General features: G+C 37.7%; 2 protein-coding genes and 1 pseudogene across 14 annotated transcripts in view; 2 read left to right on the top strand and 1 right to left on the bottom strand.

The window, feature by feature from the left end:
• Positions 1–480, bottom strand: part of mical2b (microtubule associated monooxygenase, calponin and LIM domain containing 2b) — an 86,703-nt gene extending 86,223 nt beyond the window's left edge. For all 13 annotated transcript variants that reach the window (XR_005707939.1, XR_005707940.1, XM_040132846.1 and 10 more), the window contains exon 1: positions 254–480. The gene's annotated coding sequence lies outside the window, so the exon portion shown is untranslated. The remainder of the gene's footprint in view (positions 1–253) is intronic.
• A 5,358-nt stretch (positions 481–5,838) lies between these two features.
• LOC120792823 lies at positions 5,839–8,881 on the top strand (annotated as a pseudogene).
• A 6,138-nt stretch (positions 8,882–15,019) lies between these two features.
• dkk3b (dickkopf WNT signaling pathway inhibitor 3b) lies at positions 15,020–24,455 on the top strand. The gene is made up of 7 exons (XM_040133279.1): positions 15,020–15,268; positions 15,916–16,041; positions 16,424–16,504; positions 20,805–20,897; positions 22,495–22,639; positions 23,669–23,819; positions 23,939–24,455. Exons 1-7 carry the CDS (start codon positions 15,074–15,076, stop codon positions 23,961–23,963), a joined length of 816 nt encoding a protein of 271 aa, XP_039989213.1. The 5' UTR covers positions 15,020–15,073; the 3' UTR covers positions 23,964–24,455.
• Positions 24,456–24,530: the final 75 nt, after the last annotated feature.

The following is a 24,530-nucleotide window of genomic DNA, read 5'->3' as shown; positions in this document are numbered from 1 at the left end:
GAATAAAAGAACGTTTATAAACCAAGTGACTGCTAAACCTATTTTTGGGGCATGCCCACATCACCTGTTGCACCTCTACAATCTCTGAAGTTACGGTCAAGGGTAAATTCAACAGCAGCAAAGTCCCATTACAGTTAGCTTAAACAAACGTTAAGTACAGACAGAAAATAATTTCTCTGGCAGTCAGCGCTGAATGTCAGATATGAAATATTTCAAAATAACATTCCAGATAAGCGCTCAGTCGTGCACTCACGCTTAGAGAGGAAAGTGTGGCTGTCAGCTCCTTACACCGGAGAGTCCCTTAAAATAAACAGTCGATGAAATGATAGCAGCTCCGCTAGAGTCCTCCGGATTTTATTTACAATATGTCGGCAATATATCCTCACGGTTCGGTTAACACATTAATGTCAGTGCTGCAGTTCTCTTTCAGAGACCTGATCCTCAAATGATAGTCGGGGTATGTCTGTTGACTCCAGTGTTGTAGACTGGCGTCAAGTCCGACTACAGGACGAAGTTTCAACTTCCGGTTTACTATTTTTCTAGAATAAAACTCTCAAGTCTCAAACTCGAAACTCCCAACGACTAGCTTTATGGTAAAGTAGAAGAAATTATTTAGATTTTTTAATTCTAGTCACAGTCTATGGCCTATGTTTTATACTCTATACTGCCAAAAACTATCTAATAATTTTAGCAACCAGCTGGTGAATATAACAGGAAAAGTTTCTTATCTTTCTATCTGAAAGGCTGAAACATGATACATGAGCTTTCTTCCCTACAATTGACAGTAAACTTTGGGCATACAATAGCCTATAGTATCTGTAGTTATTCAGTGCTAACAAAATATATAATTTTTCAGCTTCTCAGAAAGAACATCGGAACAGGTGCATGACACTACAGGTGCATATGCACCGGAGAGTTTGGGTTGATAAAAAAGACATAGGTAGACACCACACCATACCTATTATATTGTTCCTACAGTGAAACTTAAGCTAAGCAAACTAACTGGCTAATTACCTAATTAGCTTTCTCTCCACCATTTCTTGTTAAGAAGTTAAACATTATACAGCCAGTTCTGATATTAACCATATAATAAGGTAGCTTTATTTCCTATTTGTTGTCGCTGTGGTTGTCGTTGAATCTCACAATGGTTTGTGGGCTAATTTTCAGTGTAATATTGCAAACCAAATTCTGACACAGAAAAACTACATATCACATCAAAACTGTTATAATTTTACATCATCACAATCTTGATCTAAACTCAACTTTGGTGCTTGCTGCCTATAAAGTAATTATTTTCTAATGAGCCTTCAAATATTTACTTTACTTAGCTATTAATGTATGATTTGGAAGACCTTATGTGAATAAAGTTCTTCCAAGTAACCTATTAATTTTATCTAGCTAATTTATTTAAGTTTCTTTCTAGACTTAAGTAACTTTCAGCACTTTAACAATACCAGTAACTATAATATTATAAAATATAACATTAGATGGCAGCGGTCACATCTGTACATTAGGCCCGTTTAGGTCTAGTTTTTAAGACCTATTTTATTCTGGGGTTAGCGTTAAACATTGTGTGTAAATTTATACAGTAAAGTGGACTTATCTCTATCAGCATTTAGTGTAAATCACAGAGAATGCCAACAACAAAGCAGACACCGAGTGTGTCAATATCAGATTTCCACTAGGACTTACAATACTCAATGATTACGAATAGTAGCAGGTTACTTGTCTTTTTTAAGAACCTTGGTGACGAAATACACTGTAACTACACATCTTGAAAATGGTTAAACCATTACCAAAGTTAAAAACTAATATGTCTGTGTGTAATCAGGACTTTACAACCTTAATTAACTTTTGCTTGGTTCACGTCGCACTAAATCTTTAAGGTGGTTGTCACAGTGGTGGACTTTTTTATTTTTTAGTTATTCAATAAGTCGTGCACCATTTTCCAAAAACGTCCTTGTTATATCACTCATGGACAACTCTGTACTCTTATTATTGCAGATTTTATTCATCTGAGTCTCTCCAGTTTGGTAGTGGAAGTTAACAGACGTTGGTTAGTTAGTCCATAGACCCATCCCTCACCTGCTCACCTGAATGGCTCGAGGTCACATCTCAGTATCAGCTTTGAGTGATTCACCAATATCCATTTTTAAAGAAATATATTAAACTACATATTGTTTTTTCAGTTTTCTATGGGTGTGCTGGGATGGAAAATGAAATGATGTTTCTGCATCTTGACACAACTAATGACCAGATAGAGGTCTCCTTATCAACATAAAACAGTCGAAAGCAAAAAGCAAGAAAACGTGTCAGAATGTCTGAAAATCTAACAGGTAAAGACTAACACACTTTCTGAAGCATTCATGCATTTTAAATTGCCATAAGGTACAATGTACACACATGTGTACATGTATGTATGCACACACAAAAGCACACATTGAATGCACTTCTCGTTTAACAATGCTTTTACTTATTATTTTCTACTTTGCAGCTCTGATTGTTTCCGTGAGATGTTTTACCTTGCTTTGCCCCCAGGTGGTGGAGAACTGCTATGACATCCTGAAGGAGTGCAGTGTCCACTTTTTTCCGAAGAGAGGATATACTGTATTTGTCAAGTGACAGAGAGGTATGGATTATCTGTGTGTACGAACAAAATGAAGTGTAAATAAGTTACATTAATTATTTATTTGTATCATACTGTATGATTTCTCTGGATTCCATTAAAGCTAAACAGTTATTGTATGTCTCTTATTTTGACATTTGGTTGAGGTTCTTATTCAAGAATGGATTACCAACTTGGCAAAGTGAGCAGCTACCTGGGGACACAGATCTCCAGAAGTCCCAAAAGCCCCAGGTTCACTGTGTGGCAGTTGGTTTATAGTAATATAATTTTATGTCATTTCGTTTAGGATTACAGAAATTAGTCTGACATAAAATGGGCCTTAAGTTGGGTCCTGCTGCTTTATTACCCAATTAAACTTTCTGACTTGTCATAAGTAGGACAAGCACAGTACCAGGACCCTGAAGCTGAAGCAGCTAAATAGAATTCCGTCATTATTAATTTTATTATTTACTCCTGTGCTCTTACTGTGACATGTCAAAATGGCTTGAAAACAGGCCTGTCTCAGGGCAGATTTTGTGTGCACATAGTGAATATTCCTAAATTACTTTTTTTTCATTACCCCACCTGATTGAGTCAATCGATTTTGTTAGAGTCTTAAATTGATAATTCCTTAGTGATCAAAACAACAGAAATACAATATCAACTAAGATGGGTCCCACATTAATGTCTAATCTTGATTCTCTGTCCTGTAGGGGGTCCCTGTGTCAAAGACATTTAAGACGTTCATTATTTCAGTTTATATTGTTATCACAGATTGCATATTCCTGAATAAAATAGTATTCAATAAGGCCCCAAAAACAAAATTTGCTAAAGGCTCCTCCAGCGACGTTTGACCCTAAACCATATCAGAACTGCAAACTATGAATCGGAATTCCCATAAAATATAACAATATAACATTACTTGTTACAATACTTGTTAACATGTCCCTGAAAAGATACCAATCATCGTGATCTTTGATTAGGCCTGCAGGACTTTCCCTTAATTTCCACATATTTCAAAATATTTGATGAATCCCCTAATTATCAAATTAAGTTGTTATTGAGATGTTATTAATATGTTTTTAAGGCGTGAAATTGCTTTAAATTTCCAAAATAATATTACATGTTAATTTGTACCTTAGATTTTCCAATTAACGTGCAAAGTCATGGCTTCAATACAAACAGGAAGATAATTCATGTATAAGTTAATAAATTGTAATAAAATAAGGTATTTTTAATGGGTTATATGCATGGTTTATGGGGGTTTTAAAGGCTTAAAAGAAACTGACCAAAACCATGATCTGACAATCACTTCTGAAATTTCACCTAATTGAGAAATTAAGGCCCTTTTAAGTTATAAATTCAGGGATGGTTTTCATGTTTTTGGTTTGTTCATGGCACTTGGCGAATAATCCTTTAAAAATACCTTAATATATAAAGTCTACAATCCATTAATTCCATTATTACTTTAAAATCCTAATAAATTACCGTAATGGCATCATTATTAATGGGTAAATTAATGGAATTTTAATGTAAAAATAATTAAGGCATTCTGTGTCATATTGACCATTTCTGCATCATGCTGAAAAACGTGAAACAATGGACTTGTTTCCATCTTCTGCTGTGAAAGAATGGTGTTTTTCAATTCCAGCTATTAAAAAAATGTAAGTAGTCAAATATAATTTCTTTTTGTGACTATAAACTGATCAAATAGAATATGTTATGAACGTATCATTTTCTCTATTATTCTTTATTTTGTTTATTACTTTGTTTATTACTTTATTGCTGAAATCAATATATCTCCAGACTCATCCACTTACCATTAACTGACCTCAGACCAGTCTCTGACTGGAATTTAGCTCATACATTCTCTGTCTATGACACATTCCATTATGCTGGCATTAGAACTTTTGCAACACTCCATGTCTTTACTAGAATCTTCTCTAGACACAACTCCATGAGAGAGCTTAAGAGGTGTTTCTGTTCAACAGATGACTAAAAACATTGGTTAATCGACATGTTATACAACGTCCTTCAGATTTCTAAGAATGAGATGTGCATGCGACCTTTTTGGCTGTTATGCTCACAAAGACAGGAAGCTAAATTAGCATACCTCTCTGTTTAAAACTCATTGACACAAATAATATATATTTTTATCCACAATCTACTATCCTCTGACATAAGAAAGAGTTACCTGTACACCTGTTGCATAGACTTTGCATATTGATTATCTTTATCCCTCATGGATAAGTGCTAGTGCTGGAATATATACGTATATGAGTAAATTTTCTCAAACACTGAAGTTAAGTACAATTTTGAGGTACTTGTACTTAAGTAGGTCAATCTTATACCACCTTAATGTTCTACTCTTTTTACACTATTGTGGACTGAGTCAAAGTATAGGCTTTTGACATGTTATGGTGAGAAAAGTGTAAATAATAAAAATTAATGGGTGAACAATGTTATTATTTGTTTTGGTTTTAGAGTATCTTTACTGTAAATGTTTTCTGACATAAGTCACTTTTAAATATTGTGCTGCACTAAGGTGTCAGTTACTAATTGAGATGAAAATGAAAAACCAGAGAAATCTTTAAAGTTAATTTGATATAGCTTGTCAGTTAATGAGGATTCAGAGTTTTTGCTCCAAGCAGCTTGTCAGATGAACAGTTACAAACATTCCCTCTGTTTTGCTCATAGAATAATTTCACCATGAAAGGCAACATGACCCTACTGCAGCCAAAGTATGTCACTGAAAAGGGTGTCAAGCGTCACTCAACATATGTCCTGCCATCAATCAACAAGGGCCCTCAGAAAACCCAAAAAGATTTCAGCCGTACTCAACAAGCTGTCCTGCCACATATTTTTCAAGGGTCGACAGAAAACACAACCGGGGCTTAGCCTCTATCAGCATACTTTGCTCCCACCAATCGGCATGTCCCACCAGAAAACTTCTCATCAACATGCTATTAAGATCTGTCCAAATATTGTCTGTTTACACATTTTTTTTTATGTGTATCAAGCATGACATTTTACAAGAAAGTTTTCAATATGTTTACTTGATACTCTAACCAGCAACAAAAGGGTGTGCAGAGTAGCAAAACCCTCCCTCAAGAAATCTCTGGTTCCAAGGAGGAGCAGAAAGTCATACCTTCAACAGGGAGCTTTTTGGATTGTTTTTTTTTTTCTTTTTTAAATTCTGAGTTTGGAGTTTTTTCTGATTTCCTTGTGAGAACATGAGAAAAAAGTATCTGAGAGATCTGTTTACCCCATGTACAGCTGTTCTGAGAGATTCCAAGCCATATCTAACAGAGCATGAGCTGGAAGAAATCAAAGACTACAAACAGGTGTGGTACCTGGGAAAGAAGGTCAACAAGACTCGTTACTCAAAGGTCACTGAAACCCAGGATATTAATTCTTAACTCTGGCTATGACACTGAGGAAGAATTCTACAAAGCAGTAAGTACTCAAGTATTTACTGGACAAAAACAAACAATTTGACCCCTTGTTTATATAAACATACTGATTAGTTTAGCTTCAATTTTATGGTAAAATAATTTTTAACAATGATGGGAAAAATCTTCCCATCTTATTACTTCTGTAAGATGTAGATGTGAATGATTGAGGGTTGATTTTTTTTCTCATGGTATTCTTCAACTTTTGAAATAACCCTTTAATCCACAGATTATCAATGACCACTTGGTGTACCACTTTGAAATATTGGAGGAGATTGGGACAGGCTACTCTGAACAGGTCCTCAGACGCATGGACCACAAGACCATGGAGTTGGTGGCCATCAAGGTCATTCCAAGCAAAGACAGGTAAAACATCACCAAACTGGTGATGCATAGCCTACACAAAACACAGAAAACAGGCAAAGGTTACGTATGATGAGAATCTTCAACCATATGGCTGAGACTTTAATTAAAGGTAATAAATTGAAGGGTTTTTCCTGTAAACAAACACAGCAATGTTTACACTAAGAGTTTCTCACTTAAACGCATTACGTGTACAATTTATTGGCTTTTTCTAAGCTTTCAAGCACATCTCATGTTCTTCATGTGGTTGAAAACTCAGTATAAGCTGGTCGATGGACTTTGAATTTAGATGATTTTATCAGAAACAAAATGTGGTGAATAAATTTTCTATCTCATAAAATATATTTAAAGCTTATTTTTGACTATTTCATTGCACCACTTAAATTTTTGCGTTCTCGTTCCCATGCTAGCAGAATATGAGACACAAAAAAAATGGGGACCTGATCATCAAAACATTTCTTCATAGCATCACTCTCGGTCTGAAACTTGGGTGCCTTTAATAGTTTAGATGTCAGTTTTACATGCAGTCACACATGATTAAGGAGTTCATATTATTCTCTGTGGTCCAATGGTTTTTCAGTGTTCACAAGCTGTGAAAGGCTAAAGTGAAGATTTTAGAAGCCCTGCGAGAGCAAGACAACAACAAAGGCAACATTGTCCATATGAAGGAGAACTTCTACTTCTCTTTTAGTAAATTAAGAATACACATTCTGTTTACTTTCTTTATTCTTTAGAAACACTTCAGATAGCCTATTATTAGGATCAGGGTAGCAGTGCAGGTTTGAGATTAGAAGTTAAAGCTAGCTTCTCACATACATTTTCAGGAAGGATCTACATAAAGCCTTAAAAGACACCAACCAGCGTGGATTCAATGAGAAAGAGCTGAGAGAATACACCATAGACGTGCTGAGGTGTCTACAGATGCTCAAAAGGAAGAAGATCGTCCATGGTGATCACTTCTTTGGAAATATCTCTGTTACTGTGTGGGATATTTGAATTACACTTCAACGTATTAAAGATCAAGTTTCCCTGCCCAATACAGTAATGTCTGTTTTTAAAAATGATTGATAACTTTGGGGACTTTCAGTAAAAGACAAACAAAAGTACAGACGACTTTCTGTAAACAATATGCATTTAGTAGTTACATTTACTGTACATTTTACATTACATTTACATCACATTTTACTGTTTGAGGAAGTCCATTTTTTTGCACCTGTAGAATTGTGGAATTTTTATGTGATTATAGCATCTTCCAGATTATTCTGATGGCATGAGTTGGTGTTTATAGAAAACAGAGATAAATCAGTGCGGTCTATGTTTTGCTTTTATTGCATTCACTCTGTGTCTCAGTGTTAGATCAATGGGGGAAAATATGGTGAAAGGCATAGTGATATTTTGACAACATGGGAGCAATAAACCTGTAAACTAGCCTAACTAGCCTAACACTGCTAAGCATGGTGTACTACAAACATGGAGGCCCCCCTAAGCTTCATCGGTAAAATGTCACTGAAACAGATACATAATCACTACAAAGAGACACAAAATGACTACAAAGAGATGCTAAATTACCACAAAGTGAAACAAAATGACTAAAGAGATACTCAAACAACTACAAAGAGATACAAAAGGACCACAGAAAGACACAAAACAACCACGAAGGGACACAAAATGACAGTAATAGTATGCTATCTGCATGTTATTTTTCAGGATAACATACTACTCTACAAAAAGGTCAGTGAAAAGCATACAGCAGTCAGTGACTTTGGAGGGAGCTACTTTATGAAACACAGAGGTGAGTGTAAATTTTTAGCATTACAAAGTGAGACATGTTTCTTGAAGAGTTATTATTTGAAAATATTTTAGCAAACTAAATACAGACCATGTAAGCACTATTCATTTTATCTCTCTCCTACATCTTCATGTACAGATCAACCGCTCATCCACACTCTGTATTACATGTCTCCAGAGATGCTCCTTGGCAAAAGGTGCAGCCAGGCTATTGACATGTGGGGCCTGGGCTGCATGTTAGCTGAACTCCACCTTGGTCACTGTCTTTTTCGTGGATGTAACAACATAGACCGGTTCAGCTGTATGATGAAGGTAATATTTGTTGTTAAATAATGTTATGTTCATTCCATTCAAACTGTTATCATATTTTTTAACCAAGATGTTTTAATGTGAATTCTTGTAGGTGCTGGGTATCCCTCCTACAGAGCTACTGGTGGAACCACCCAAAAGAAACGACTTCTTTGGTGAGCAAAAGCATTTTGGACTTGCCCTTTTCCTAGCTGCTTTTACATGTAACAATGTTCTCAACCTTGCAGGGCAGTGTGAAACTTACTTGTTAATTTTTCATGGTTATGCAGATTCTAATGGCGTCCCACTGAAAATTAAAGACATAATACGCCACAGCACCAACAGTGCCTGTTTTGTGGATTTCATTGACCGCTGCCTTGAGTAAGTGCACTCTCTCAGGGACATAGTAATCATACTGTTTAATATGCCTTTAAGTATAACGTTTGTAAATATAGCACTCTACAAATATAAATCTGTAGACTTGACTAAATTAATTTGTCCTTATATCTCTTAGAATCTCCCCATTGCATGCATTTATCTCATTATTTGGGTATTAGCCAACAGAGCGCATAACACCAGAGGTGGCGTTGCAGCATCAAGTCTTGAATCTTCTTCCCAGTTCCCCTCGGCCTCTGTCCCCATCCCCTGCTCACTTATTCCAAGCCATGTTCTCCGCTTCATCTCCCTGTTCTCCCCTTCAGACCTGCCATTGTTTATCCACCCACCAGATATCCTCTGACTTTTTTTCCTGTCTGCAGAAACATTATCCTGTTTTACCACTGGTTCTCAAACATTGTTGGTCATTTGAGGGGAGTAACTTTTTGACTTTGGTTTGAATCTGGTTGATTTTATTTGTATTGTTCACTTTGCAAGTTGACAAGGTGTACCGAAATGTACAGCTGAAACCAGTAGTTGATTAAATGATTAGTCAATTGAAATAAAGAAATAAGCAACTATTTTAATATAAGTGACTCAAGTTTTTGGAGTAAAATATTTTAAATTGTAATTTTGTGCAAATAGTATACAAATTCAGCCACATATATTTTGTCAGCAGTGAGAATTTTACAAGCATGTCTTGGTATCTTGGCTTTGACCATATAAGAGAGACAATCTTTAGGGAAGATAGAGTACCCTGGATATCCACCCCTGTATATATGAAACTAAGATCCAGATTCAAAGCAGGAAACTGTGACATCAAGGTTGAAAGTATGACTCTGTCTTAACTGCTGAATTCTCACAAGTCACTGACTATCCAATAAAAACATGATTTTTATAGTCAAATGGGCAAATATTTATGCAGTTGATATACAGCCAAAGTATGTGATATTTCAAGACCTGTTCAAGACTCTTTAATCACATACTCGTACCAACCTGAGGTAAAACTGTCAGTCTTATATACTAGATACATGTCTACTGGTTCGATTGCCATTAAGTATGCTGTTGTGGTTATTCATGATTCTGTTTGCTCGGTATGACCCCTATTGTAATTCATATCACAATTCATATTGCCTTTTTTATATATGATCATGAGTTTGTTACACAATAAAGAAGTCACTTGTCACTTAATAATTACTTAAGTAAGTACTATTGATCTCCTGTTCCTTCCCTTCTACGTGCAAACATTTTTTTCTTATGCTGGAATATTATTATTATTATTATTATTATTACTACTATCAAAACTAATGTCAGTGTCTGTTGTCTTGTCTTGCCTGTGTCTGTTCATGAAATGTCAAGTTCTGTGCAAACCTGCAGAGTTGTCTATTAAAAAATTACCAATTCAGATAAAATGTATTAAAATATTCCATTAGTGGTGTACAAATTAATTTTAGAAATACATACCATTACTCAGTATTATAGTTGAACAATATGAGTGGTGTTAATGGTATTAGTAACTTTTATTAGTTAGTTACAACCCACTTCTGGTGAGTCATGCCTGATAATAGTCGGGTTTCCATCCAAATGTATTGCAACTTTTAACCGAATGTTCAAAAATTTTGCAATAGAAAATGTGACTTTATGCACGTTTCCATCCACTACTGATTACTGAAGATTATGTAACTGAAAGAGCACCAGTCAAACTTCAAACAAAGGAAAACCATGAATATATTAACATGATGGAAAAGTTGGTGACAGAGAGTGCTCTGGACAATGGAAATGGAGAGTTCTGAAAAGCTGTATGGTCTTGGAAGAGTTCTGGTTACACTCCTGTGTGCATACATTAGCATGTTAAAAGCCATCCAGAGGTGACAAAGAGAGACTACAGTAACATTTAAGTTATGTGATTTCTTTATCGTTGAATCAGTTTCCATTGCACTTAGTTGCATTTGCGTTTTAGCGATATACCAACTTTTCCACCTCTCCCAAGTAAATTGAAAATGTGCATAAAAACAGTTGTATCGAAATGCACCTAATGTTTTGACATCTGACTGACCACTGAAACTACTGACAGCTCTGTACTGTAGCTAGCTGTTTGAGCTAATGTTAACTTCACAGAGTGACTGGAAGAGCTAGTTTCAACGCCCAAACAACAGAAGTCCTGAGTTTCAGAAAGGTACGAAACAATGATATAATGTGTTTAGAAAGTTTAATGGAAAAATATGGCAGCTCTGTCCATGAGCTGTTTGTCATACAACCTACTGGACAACTAGTTTTAGCTATCTGCTAGCTAACTGACAAAAATTGTTCAAAATGATTTATGTGGAAAAAGACTCGCCACTTTGTTGGTATTATGTAAACAGCAAAAAGACGTCCAAGAGCCAGAGTTTATTCTATCAAATTGTACTTAGTCAATCATCTTACAAAAACCGTCTTTGGCAAATGGTCAGTTACAGACTCTGGCATGCAGAGACCTCATTAACCAGGCAACAGTTAAGAGTATCTGTGTTGTCATTTCGCCAACTCAGAAAATAAGTGGTTATTAAATACACAGCTAAGTAAATAGGCCAGTCAACAGTTATAGCTGATGAAATCAATGTCTGACCAAAAAGGCCTGTAAACGCACTCATATTTGCTGCATTCCTGACCAGGTCATCAGCATCAGCTTTGCAGTTTGATTATCCGGTCTGGGACATTAAATGTTTATAATACCAGTAAGGAAAACTTCCCATAAACTTCATATTGCTAACCATTTCCTCTGTTTTAAAATATAGTACAAATTGCTGGGTTTAGCTGTGTGATGAGATTCTATGTGCTATGCCCTCTAACAGGCTTCACTACTGGTTGACCTGTTCAATGCTCCACATCGACAGTCTGAGACAGATCTTTGCACAAACCGCCCAATCAGGAGGTAGCAACTACACACCACAACCCACTATAAAACCCCAGTGCACCCACTGCTTGTCTCCCTTTTTTCCCCTCAGCCACCTTGAGATATGGATCTTCACAGCAATCTCTGCCACCCTCATCTTGACTAGTCACACTTGGTTTGCGCCACACAGGACATGAGGCCCTGCATAGGACTTGAGGCCCCATGTCACCAGCTTGCCCATGCAGCCTGTCTTCCACTATGCTAAGTGGGACTCGGAAACTCTGCTGGCAACCGAAACCCAAAGGGTTGCCTACAGTGACCTTCTGCACTGTGAACAGCTGGGACAAAGGTATCCCATCCATTGAGGATTCAGTCAGGGCCTTTCTCCTCCCCTCTGTCTCCCTCTGGCCTGGCCAATGGCCTTCTCTCTGTCCCTTTTGGATGGGCATGTTCAATCACTGTTACAATAATGCTGCCCAGGCATTGGTGAACATGGCCCTCCTGGCAGGTTCCCTGGATGACTGACTCACCAGCAGACTGAGCTGGCTGCCGAGGAGATGATTGTAGTTCAGACAATGGCAGCCCGACTGACACTCAGCCTGTTTCAGATGTTAACGTGAATGAGTGTCCCCTCTGGGGGAGAACAGAACCCCTCCCAGGCAAGACTAGCAAGGGCAAGGCGGCACTTGCTGCCTGCTTCCCCTCATGTCCAGGTAGTACACCTAGTATTGACACATTGGTTGTTTCAGATGTTAACTCGAGTAGCCATGAGAGGTGCCCCATCTGGGAGGGCACGGCACTCTCTCTCCCCTTCTCAGGTGACGTGAATGAGGGTAAGGTAGTGCTTGATATCCACTCTTCCTCAGCCTTCATATCACTGTTTATGTCTCATTGGCAAAGTAAATGGTGCCATTCCTCTCTACATTCGCTGCACAAGGCTCAAGCAAGGAGCTCATGGAAATGCAGCAACAGTTCAGTGAGAGACTGCGAGTTTATTTTCTCCTCTAAACTAACTGTTCAGTGCTGCCATGACATTCACTGTGCTGCCACTTCCCTATTTACCAGTGACTTCAGATATGACAGCCATGTGCAGTGAACCCAAGAACATGCACCACTGCACAACTCACTGTCTCCTGTGATGGATGATGGCTATGACACAGAGACGGTGACAGCAGAGCCTCTCCTTCAAGGATTTAGCTTGTTGCTTTTGAAGGATGAGTTCTGGGGTTTGTCAGTGTTCATGTTGCCGATCACCAGAATCATGTGATGGCTGGCCTCCCTGTCTCCCTGACTACGTTACACTCACTCTCAGGGCATCCTACAGATCTCTCCTCCAGCCCTGCTGAGAGATCAGTATTGGAGGAGGAAATAGCCTCACTACTAAGAAAGGGAGTCATAGCTGCAGTTCGTCCATAAGAGGTTCACTTCACGAGAGCTTCTTTCCCCCCCATTTTCTGGTCCTCAAGAAGTCAGGTTGCATGAAGCTGATATTGGATCTACACACATCCAACAGTCAAACTGTGAAGCAGCCATATCATATGCTGACAATCAAACACTTGCTCAAATGAAACCAGCCTGCAACTAGATGACATCCATAGATCTGATGGACCCATCTAAATCCCAATACTGCCGTGCCACAGAAAGAACCTGCACTTTGTGGTGGAGGGAATTGTCAGTATTGTCGCCTCCCATTTGGAGGCTCTCCTTTTCCTTCTCCAAAAGTGTGGAGACGCCGCTGAACCCGCTCCGCACCCCACTACGCACAGGTTTTAACAGATGCATCTTTGACTTGGGGGGAATGAGGTCGCAGCCAATTCATTACATCAACGTGCAGTAAAGAAATTGTTAAACCATTTAGCCCTTCAAGCATGTCAAGCCTAGTTAAACAGGCATGAGATCCTCCGGCCCTCATTAGAAGACAGTGGAAACTCTGATGTGGATGGACCACTGCTTCTGCTCCCTCAGAGCCTGGCACATGCCTTGGTTCATGAGTGTGTGAGAGGACGGGATTTCCAGTGGAGGCCTGCTCGAGGACGAGTGGAGCATCTCTCCGGACATAATTGCGCTGATGAGCTATCCGACAGCTGACCTGTTTGCGAACAGGGAAAATGCTCTGTGCCCTATCTGGTTCAGGGACAGCCCCCCCCCCTTTGGCTATGCAATTATCCCACTAGACCTGCTATGCCATCCATGGGGTCTATCAGGCAACAGGCTGTGTCCCGCCTAAGAGGGTATGCCACCTGAGGCATTATATCATTAACTGCTCTGTTCAGGGGCATGTCAATGGAAAATATCTGTCTGGCTGCATCCTGGTCTTCTACTACTACCTCTGTGCAATCATATCTCAGGGATATGACATCTGGCTCTGTATGTAACTATTTTCTATACTAAGTGGATAATGGACAGCAGCAGTCTGTTGTGTCCAGGTTAGCAGAATCAGAGTCACCTTGCTCCCACTGATTCAAAATTGAGAACACTGATGTTGCCAGGCAGTGGGTGCAATGGCTACCACTCGCTGTCTAAAAGCAGCCTTATTGAAATGCTGGATGAAGATGTCTTGAAGTGTGGTGGACTGATTTACACAGACATTAAGCCACATGATCTGCCTGTGAATCACATTAAACAACTATTTAAGGTAAAACTAATTGGTTTGGCTATTCAGCCCCCCATAAAAAAAGGCAAGCCAGGACTATTCACAGGTTTCCATAGGTTATATTGGGACTCCCAGTCCATGGCCATACAGGGCCTCCTTTTGTATTACGCCATAATTTGGCAACCACCTGTGATCTGCAGATTATCGGTACAACATGATGAGTACGTCACCTCATAAATATAAGGTAAAAATTAAGATATTTTTTTTAGCTAAGGAACTTTGGTTACTTGTAGTCTGTTTGGTTTGGTTAGAGTTTCAGTAATATGGGAAAAGCTTCAATAACTCAATGTGTGCCTCCCCCCGTCAACTCCACCGGGGTGCATTATGATTACAATGTTGTTGTTTTCGTGGTGAAGTTCCCTTTACAGATCACATCTGGCAACCCCTGCCACTAGCTTTTGTTCTTTTCTACATTTCTTTCACAGCGCACAGTTCACATTTGTAAAAACCTCCACATAACCAGCCGTTTGGTTTTGTCTCTCTCTTCACGAAATGCAATTTGAACCTTTTCCACGCCATTAAACGTGATTCGTTTCAGTTTATAACACCATGATCCCTCCTCAGTCTTTCCAAATAAAACGGATCCAGCTGTGTGCGGCTTTGCGCCCTCTGTGCGTCACACTGGTCTGCAACAGACAGACAGACTGCAGCGTCTAGGAGGAGGAAGAGAAGGAAAGATGTCCGGTATTACGCTGCTTTCGGTATCTTTGAGTTTGTGCTTGTTGTGTGCGACTGGGGGCACTGCGAGAAGCGGGTCAGTGATCCTGCGGGACGCCCTGGAACGGGGCCCGGTCAGTCTGAACGACATGTTCCGAGAGGTGGAGGAGTTGATGGAAGATACCCAGCACATACTGGAGGAGGCAGTGGATCAGGTCTGCGTCACATTTTATTCATTTATACAAAGGCAGTCTTGTATAGTTTACTTACAGCAGATAGAGTGGCATAAGTTCCAATTATGCCATTTATCTAGTATTTTATCATACAAGTTCGTTAGTATAACACTGGACAAAAATCAATGTCATATAGGTGATAACAAGTTTAATTGATTTGGTGATCAGCTCAATTTGACTACCATGTGTAGGTATATCTTGCAATGCAGTTTCAATGTTAGCTTTATGTCTGACCCAGATCATGTCTGAACACTATTAATAGTCCTCATCACAATAGTGGTTGTCCTCTCAGTTCAATAAAAGAAAAGGTAATACTGAATAACCTTAACCCTATACATTTATGTGACCGAGAACACAACAAACTTACAAACAAACAAACTCCTTGATGGTCTGTTATTTTTCACTGGAACTGGATTTCCACAGGTCTAATAAGCTTCCTGATGTCTCAGTCAGTGTTTGGTTTTGATCATTTGTGAGCAACTGATTAATATTAACAAACTGTCCACAGTTATAGCTACCTTGAGGATTAATCCCCCCATGGAAATCTGAACAAAATGGAAATGACGTGGTGTATTTTATGTAAGATTCCTGAATGGATTCCAAATGTATTCTAACATTCAATCCAACAGATAACTACTGAGAGTGCTAAATCATCTTTAACGTCACCAGATCTGCGTCCCAACTACCACAACAAAACTAAGAAGATTGTTAAGAATCAAGACAGAGCTGTTCAGATCCTAGATAGGACTGTCAAGGTAGGAGTTAACTTTTGGCAGTATGGTCAAGTATGTAACAACTTTCAGACAAGACCCCTTCATCTTTTCGAGGTCATTTTTTCATAAATGGAGAAAACCAGCTTTGTTCACCATGTCAAGATCTTTACAATTTTGAGTGAGTTTAGTAATTAGCTGTGGGATTGTGAAACCAGGATTGGTTTCACAAATACTGATTGTATTTGAGGGAAACAAATACTGATTTTTTTTTTTTTTTTTTTTTTTTTTAGTTTGTTTTTTTAAATGATTTTAAGGATTACGTTTTTCCCCTTTTCCTTTCACAAGAACAAACAGCAAAATACCAATATAATTGCTTTTCTGTTTGAGGTCTGATACAATATATGACCCTTTTTATGAATTATAGGAAACTAATAACAAAACAGGAGAGACTCGTCTTTCACACATCCATATGGAGATCTCGGGTCTTTGGAACAGTGTGGATCATGTGAGTCTTTTGCCTTCCCTGTCTAGTCTATGAATATTGAATATTTAGAGGACAACAAGACAATTGTCAACTCATTCAAAGCACTTAATTTAAATGTAATATTTCTACATATGCATTTTCCATCAGTTTTGTAAATATCCATATTGTCTGTAAGAAAAGACAGAGAGGTGGAGAGCTTTCTAAAACTGTGACTGCATTGTCTCAACTCGTTTTTATTAAGAATGAGATCATCCACCAAGCAGATCTAACATATACTTTTCATAGTTTAGGCCAACGGGAGGCCAGCTTGGATTCGGGTCTTTATTGCTTCCTGCTGCCTGTTTTGCCATTTTACTTTACAATGGTGGTTCTAAAGTTTTGCTTTCCTGGCAGCTATACAGAAAGTGGTTATGTTAATAGAGCTTCCTGCTGGGAAAAAAATGCCAGGCAAGCAAGTAAGTCTGCAAGCCAGGCAGGATAAGCTCTGCTCTCCCGAAATGACTAACTGTATAGAAATTTCAGCCTGTCAGTGGAGTCACACATGAAGTACATTCAAGGAAGTCAAAGTTGAATGACTCAGCACTTCGTAGAGAATACCCAGTCAACATTTTTTTCTGTGATTTTAAGATGAAAATACTTCTAGGCTAAAACTGGGATATATATGTTTGAACTGTTAATGCTTTTTTTATCTGTAGGCAGCCAGTTAGTTGGCTTACTAACATTTAGCATAGTTTTTGTCACTGGAGGGTTTAGGTGATTATACTTTAACAAATGTAGCCACTTTCATCACTGAAAGCTGTCACAGTGTCATACAGATGTCTAAAAAACTTTAAATTCTGAAAAGTCTTCACCAAATAGCACAAATGTTTATTTTATTTTATTTTGGTATTTCGAAGGTAAAAAGACACATCATTAAAAACCATGTAACTTTTTAAGTAAAACTGTTTTTGACCAACAGCAACAAGAACAAAAAACGTTTTTTCTCATAATTATGACTTCCATATCTTATAGTTATGAATTAACATCTCACAGTTAACAGATTTTTATCTTATAAGTATAAGAAAATATCCTAATGATACAGATCTTGTATTTTTGAAATAGTCATAATTTTGAAAAATGAATTGCTTAATTCAAAAAAATGAAATGTAGTTTTCCATGTGAGAGGACAGAAGCATGAGGATGCTACCTGATTGAATTTGCTGTAATTTCCATCCTCATTTGAGGCTTTGGAATATATTTTTATCAGTGACTAATATAACATTTATAATATAATAATAATAACCAGATAAAGATGATATGATTTACTGTATATGTCAGCATTGGCAAGGTATCCTAAGTTGCTGGGAGTGTCTAGGTATATATACACAACCACACCAATCATACCTAATCTACCTTTTGCTAGTTTACTTGTTGTTATGTTATTAGTTGGGTTTCTGTCCAGGAGTATTGTACATTTTAACAGAATTTTCAGAAAATCAGCAAAAGAAAACACAAATTTACACAAATCTCATCCACTACTGTTATGTTAACTTTAGGAGTTGGTTCATTAAGATAAGCAGCAGATGGCACTAATTCTCCAGTCAGGTGCCATTATACCAATAAGAGAGGGTGCAACGAGATGATGTGATTGAACGAACGCCAGTCAAACCTCAATCAAAGGAAAATCATGGATGTATTACCATGTTAGCTTGGTGACAGAGAGCACACAGGACAATGAAAGAGTAGTATTTCAGCTTTGTACTCTTGGAAGAGTTCTGGTAAGTCCTGTGTGCATACATAAGCATGTAAAAAGCCATCCAGAGGTGATGAAGAGAGCTTCAAGTGGCCTATGCAATGATGGCAAAAATGGAATTCGCACCATCACCACTTCGCCCTCCGTACATCTTGGAACCTAGGCGCACTAAACAATTTTAGGAAGTTGTTGTGCAGAGGCATTTCACACACCCACTTTGGGTTAACCATCTCAGAATGTCAAGAGACACTTTTAACCAGCTGTTTGCCATGATAGGAAGTCACATGATTTATGTACATCATCTTTTATTCGCTGAATGTGTTTGCATTGCACTTAGTCGCATTTACCTTTTATCAATATACCAACTTTTCCACCTCTTCTAAGTGTAAAAATGTTTTTGCAATATTTCTAGATTTATTCGAATTTTCTACATATCCACTCAGGTTTTGTAGGCACAAATTCAAACTGTATAAAACAGCTTAGCTGTTAACAGCAACAGTTAACTTGGACCCAAGCTGTTTCCATAGCAACACTATCCAATGAAATGGCATCTATAGTCACAAGCAGCATTTGCACCTATTGCTTGATATTGCTGATGTGGTGTCTGATCTTGTGAGCTGTTCTTTTTAAGCACATTCTGACAAAAGATAAAACTTAAGGACAGATATCTCTTTTTCCTCTTTACATTCAACACCGAAACATAGCCATTAGCATTTAGGTCACACTCTGTGTGCCCCCTCTTAACTGACTTTCAAAACAACTTAGACATCAGTTCCTATTGATTCATTAAGATAGGCTTCAAGTCTTGTTTTATGCAGTCAGTATCTCATAAGTAAAGGAAAACGAAATAGTTGTCTCTTACTTATGAGAGCTTTTCTTTTAATTGTGAGATTAAATTAAGTATTATAATATACGAAAAACATAATTATAAGTAAATGTCTCTGTCTTTGCTCTTTGGTGAATCCACTGTGGAAACTAACATGGTTAGTAATACAGTAATTTAACTAATAACTAATAAAGTTTAAATGCCTGTTCATCTTAGGATATCCAGCCCATTCGATATGGAGTAAATTATTAATATTTACTATCCATATGCACTACTTTCTCCATATCAGATGGGCTAGATATCCTCAGATGAACAGGCATATTCAGTACAGTACAATGGGTACTTACTATTTTTCCTACATTTATAGCTTCCGTGGTGGGTTACTGCCAAAACTATATAGATCAAAACTACCTAAAAGTCAGTAAAATGTAGCCGGATAAAATTGAACTAAATGTGGGCTAAGGGTAGCCAGCCAAAACATCAGCCATAGACTCAATCCTCCAAACTGCAGTGTTCAGTATCTTTATTTATTTGGTAGTTTGTGCAAAAAAACTGCCTCAGTGTAACATACTACTAAAAAATGCAGGTTATATCAGTTTTAAAGTTAATTTAGGGCTTAGCTTGGCCAGCTGCAATTTCACCAGAAAATCACACAGGCTTAGATTCTTACATGGGCTATATTGCTTAGTGAGTAGTCTAGGATACTTTTTTTTGCCTTTTCCTGCAAAATAATTTGTATTTGTATTTAGTAATCTGGCATTTATTAAGATAATTGCAGGGTTGTTATAACTAGTATGGCCCTCAGTTGTAGTTTGCAGTGTGTCTGTCACTTCATAATGTTATCTCATGGCAAATGCTAAATAAAGGAAGAAATTCTCTATTTCTGCAGACATGTACAGTCTAGGTCACATCTGTCCTAAAACCTTTAAATTCTTTAAAAAGCAGTTTGCAATGCACTTTGTGTGACATTACCCATTTTTCTGCATGATGTATTGATGTTCCTGCAGGTAACTGGCCAAAAAACATGATTTAACATCACATATATCCAGTATATTTCAGCTATAGAGGCGTTTGATAGCAGAAAATGCTTAAGAGATATAAACGTATGGGTTAAGTTTCAAGTGGTGTTCCATACTGGGCTGTCATACTCGAAGAGGTCACATCAAAAAGGGGGCAAAGATACTAAGATACTAATTTCTTTACAATCAGTAGCCATAATAGAATGAATTAGTCAAAAACCAGTCTCACTTAACTTTTTCATTCTCTGTCATTCATTTTGCCAAGAAATGTTTTATCTACAACATCAAAAAGAAATCAAGGATAGATGAAAGAGAGAAGATTTAGTCCCTCTGTATAATTCAGATGTCACTGATGTTATACATCAGAAAGTTTAAACGGAGATGGACTATCCCAGGCAAAAACACAACTTTAGAAACTATCAAACACTAGGAACTCATTACGTGGGGGTGCAGAGGAATACAACCATTCCTATGATACAGAAAAATGTAAACCATATTTGGTTGACTGCTTCTGTTGTTTTGAGTTTATGTTTAGATTAATGCATTCAAATCAAAACTTATAAATCTTTGTTTTTCAATTCAACAACACCGAGAAAGCTAGTGATTTTCAATGACAGAACTTTAATTAACACAAGCCCTGGCCTATATTCTAGTGCAACGCATTTATGATTCAATGTGCATTTTAATTCTGTGCTCTGTTACTAACTAAGTACTGTATATAACTATTGTAATGTCTCCACCCAGGAATGCATGGTGGATGAGGACTGTGGTGACCTGAAATACTGCCTATATGAGATTGAGAACTCCAAGTGCCTCCCCTGCATACCAACAGATATGGTGGGATTAGTGTTGTCTTTTGTGATTATTTCCTCAGTTAAAGCTGCACTCATCATTATTTTTATTTCAACAATGATTCAAATGACTTTGTAATTTGAAACATATCACTTAGTGACACACACATTCAAACGCCACACAGTCTCAGGGGTGTGGCAGCAAGTACTTAGATGTAAGCAAGGTCCAGTGTATTTTCTCATCATGTAGAAAACTTGAGATTTTGTTGGAATTTTAACAAAACAGTCTTTAAATTTGCATGAGTGAAGTCACCATCGATCATGAAAAATGAGTCGGGTGTGCTGTTTGTTGATCGCTAATTCCACTGTAGAGCTCTTGCGGGTAGACTGCAGTAGACAACAGTGGTGAACTCCCATGGCAGATAGCATGGCCAGTAACACTTAACAATCGTAAACTCCAAGCAGAGAACAGTTGTTGGACTCAACCACAGCATTTGTGCTCCATTCCTTTTTTATACTGGACAGTGATGATTCCCTGTCGGCTCAGTAGCAGCTTAGCCCTTCCAGGAAAGTGTAGCCATATTTCAATGAAAACAAGATGCAATAGTTCTTCATTTAATGCTGGGTAGTCCTTTGTACTCACTCTGTCAATAAATGGGAGTTCCTGGGTGCTATAGATGAGTTTCTCCACAAAAAGGTGCACTTTCTTTTTACAGTTTAAGACAAGTAAGACACAAAAAGTACTGAAATATTTGGTCCACAAGAATCTGCCATGTCTGCACGTGCTTCCATGACCCGCAGCTTTGTTGTTTGGTTCAGTCTCACCGCTCTCATCAGCCTTTATTTAGGCTACAACAATCAGCTATCATTAGCTGAAATGCTCTGATACACCAACTGTATGCTGCCTGCCCAGCACTGAACAACAAACTGAGTTAGCATCTAGCGAAAATAGTGGAGCATTTAGCTCCTAAAGAGCCACATATTTTTTTCAATCAGTAGTTGGTGGACGTTGGATGACTCCAAATGAATGCTAATGTTGCTCCATGTCTGGTGAATGTGTAAATAGGTAACTGTTTGCTTAAACTTCATAGGGTGATAAAGCCTCCAGTGGCATTGTTAATTTGCTAGCATCAAGTCTTTGTACCACATTTCTCATAAATCATTGGCATCTCACAAAGAGTATCTTTGCTACTGGGTAGAAGGTTACTTAAAAGAATAATTGTGTGTAAGTGATTTTTCCATCCAGAGTCTGCCAGTGAAAACTAATAATGAAACTTTATTTCTGTTCACCTGAAGGGCCAGTACCCTCCTTGTGCTCTGCACCATAAAGCAATCTCCATATGTTCTGTAAAGCAACCCAGCAGCAGATTTAGCACATAATCTGATCCACTGCTGCATAATGAAAAATTAAGTGTGCAGGCTGTTAATTTAACCAACATGACCTGTATTGTCACAATTTAGCGTCTCAACACAATGCAAAAACTACATAAAAACAATGTGTGTTAAGCCTGCATAGTAAAGCAGCATCAAATAAAAATACTAAAAAAGTACCCATGACAGTATGGCTGATGTAACAAAAATACATGAACTATGAATGTAGCAAGCATACTTGTTTGCATATCTAAATGTGTGTCCCCACTCAGCCCTGCACTAAGGATGAGGAGTGTTGCTCAGATCAGATGTGTGTGTGGGGCCAGTGTACAGTTAATGCAACCAAAGGAACAGAGGGAACTATCTGTCAGGGTCAGAGCGACTGCAGGCCAGACCTCTGCTGTGCCTTTCAACGAGGTGAGCTTTAACAGTGACATCCTCAGACAAATAACACAGACAAGAGAGACAGACTCCCTTAAGCAGTCTCAGTTAATATCATAATCCACATTTATACTATGAGCTCAAAAATAAATATAATGTATTTTATTTATAAACATGTCAAGCTTATATGGCGCTAAAGTCAAATCGGTCTTGCTTTTTCATCATCTGTTTCGCCTATTTTTATTTAGTGTATCAACTACTGTACTATATTATGTATATATATTTTTTAACTGCACTAATTTTTACTTCATTGCTTCTCATATTTATCTTTTTAATTGCTTTAAAATGACTCATTACATTTTGTTGATATTTCTATTTTGTACTGAATTTGGGTGAATCGACTTGCTTATATTACAGTACAAAAACATATTTCATTACTGACCTCTAGTGGTATCTAGCCAGTTAATGCTGTCCCTACCATGGCCATGTAAGTGTGCGAATATAGTAGGTTTGACCAAATGTAATGTATATCAAAAGAGACTACTTGTGTTGGACTTTTATTTTATTATGTCTAGAGGTACTGTATAAAGGAATATACAAGACCTTAATGATACCTGTAGGGAAATGGAATTACGGCAGTAATAAGCAGGCTAACATGCTTTCCATTCATAAATTACTTAAAAATTCAAAGAAATATTTCTTTTCAGAAACTGTCCCTGTTACTCTTTTATAATCTGCAGAACTTAACCTAAAATCCACAGCTTGTTTGCTTGTTTTCATAGTGATTGCTACAGTAAAAAAAACTGACTGAAGTACTAATCTGTGGAAATTCATCAGGAATTAAACATAGTCCAAGACTAAAACAAAACCGAGAGGCGACATCCATGAAAAAATGTTATTATCTTGGACTACGAGCTGAATTGGTCCTTTTTCGGTATGTGTGTAACAAAAAGAACTGGGCACTTAATAATAGCAGTGATACAGTACATTGGCCATTGTAACTGAGCAGGGATAGTAAAGACTGATTTGGCTTTCCATCACTTTTCTCTCTGCTGCTTTCTCCAGAGCTGTTATTTCCGGTGTGTAACCCAAAACCAGGGAAGGGAGAGTCCTGTCTGAGTCACCCCAACCTGTTGATGGATATGCTGGCCTGGGACCAGGAGGGCCCCCGTGACTACTGCCCCTGTGCTGACTACCTCCACTGCCAACCTCATGGGTTAGAGCAAACATAGAAGTACACATGCAGTTATAACTGAGTAGCAGTTGAGGTTATTCAGATTAAAGTAAATCTTGTAAATTTTCTGTTTTCCCAAATTCCCTTTTTCTCTCTTACAGACGTGGATCTGTTTGTGGGGAGTAGTGCTGGAGAATGAAAAGCATAAGGAAGTTATATTAAACTACATAACCCTGTCCAGAAGCTATAATAACATCCTTAATGATCATTCACCAAAGAACAGTCTACCTGTTGATCAACAGTTTATTACAAATATGGAATATTGCTTCAGGGCAGGACTTGCCCCATAATATTTATGCCTTACTACCAATCTGTAATATATATCATGAAGGAAATAAAAGACTTGTTCTTGGTTTTGACTGAGAACCAAGAAAAACACTACTGTGGTATGCACAAATTCAGTATGGACACGGATTAGTTTAGTTATTTTTTGCTGAGTGGATAAGAACTGCTGCAAAACACAGCACTGACCACTAGAGGGCAAACCTCTGCTTATTTTTAAGTCTTTGACTTGCATGTTAGGAGAGATTTTGGATTCATCTTTAGTTTTTTTCCACACAAGAGTATTTTAAGGCCTCTATTCAAGCATTAATGCAAAATTATAGAAAAATTAAATAAAATTACATGCTTCTATTTTCTAAGAAGTGTATCAACTACGTAGCAATTAAACAGTTCATTTGTAATAGACAGAAT

The sequence above is a fragment of the Xiphias gladius genome, chromosome 8 (assembly GCF_016859285.1).
Source record: "Xiphias gladius isolate SHS-SW01 ecotype Sanya breed wild chromosome 8, ASM1685928v1, whole genome shotgun sequence".
Taxonomy (NCBI): Eukaryota; Metazoa; Chordata; class Actinopteri; order Istiophoriformes; family Xiphiidae; genus Xiphias; species Xiphias gladius.
The sequence above is the reverse complement of the archived record's forward strand: the minus strand, read 5'-3'. Positions and strand labels throughout refer to the sequence as shown.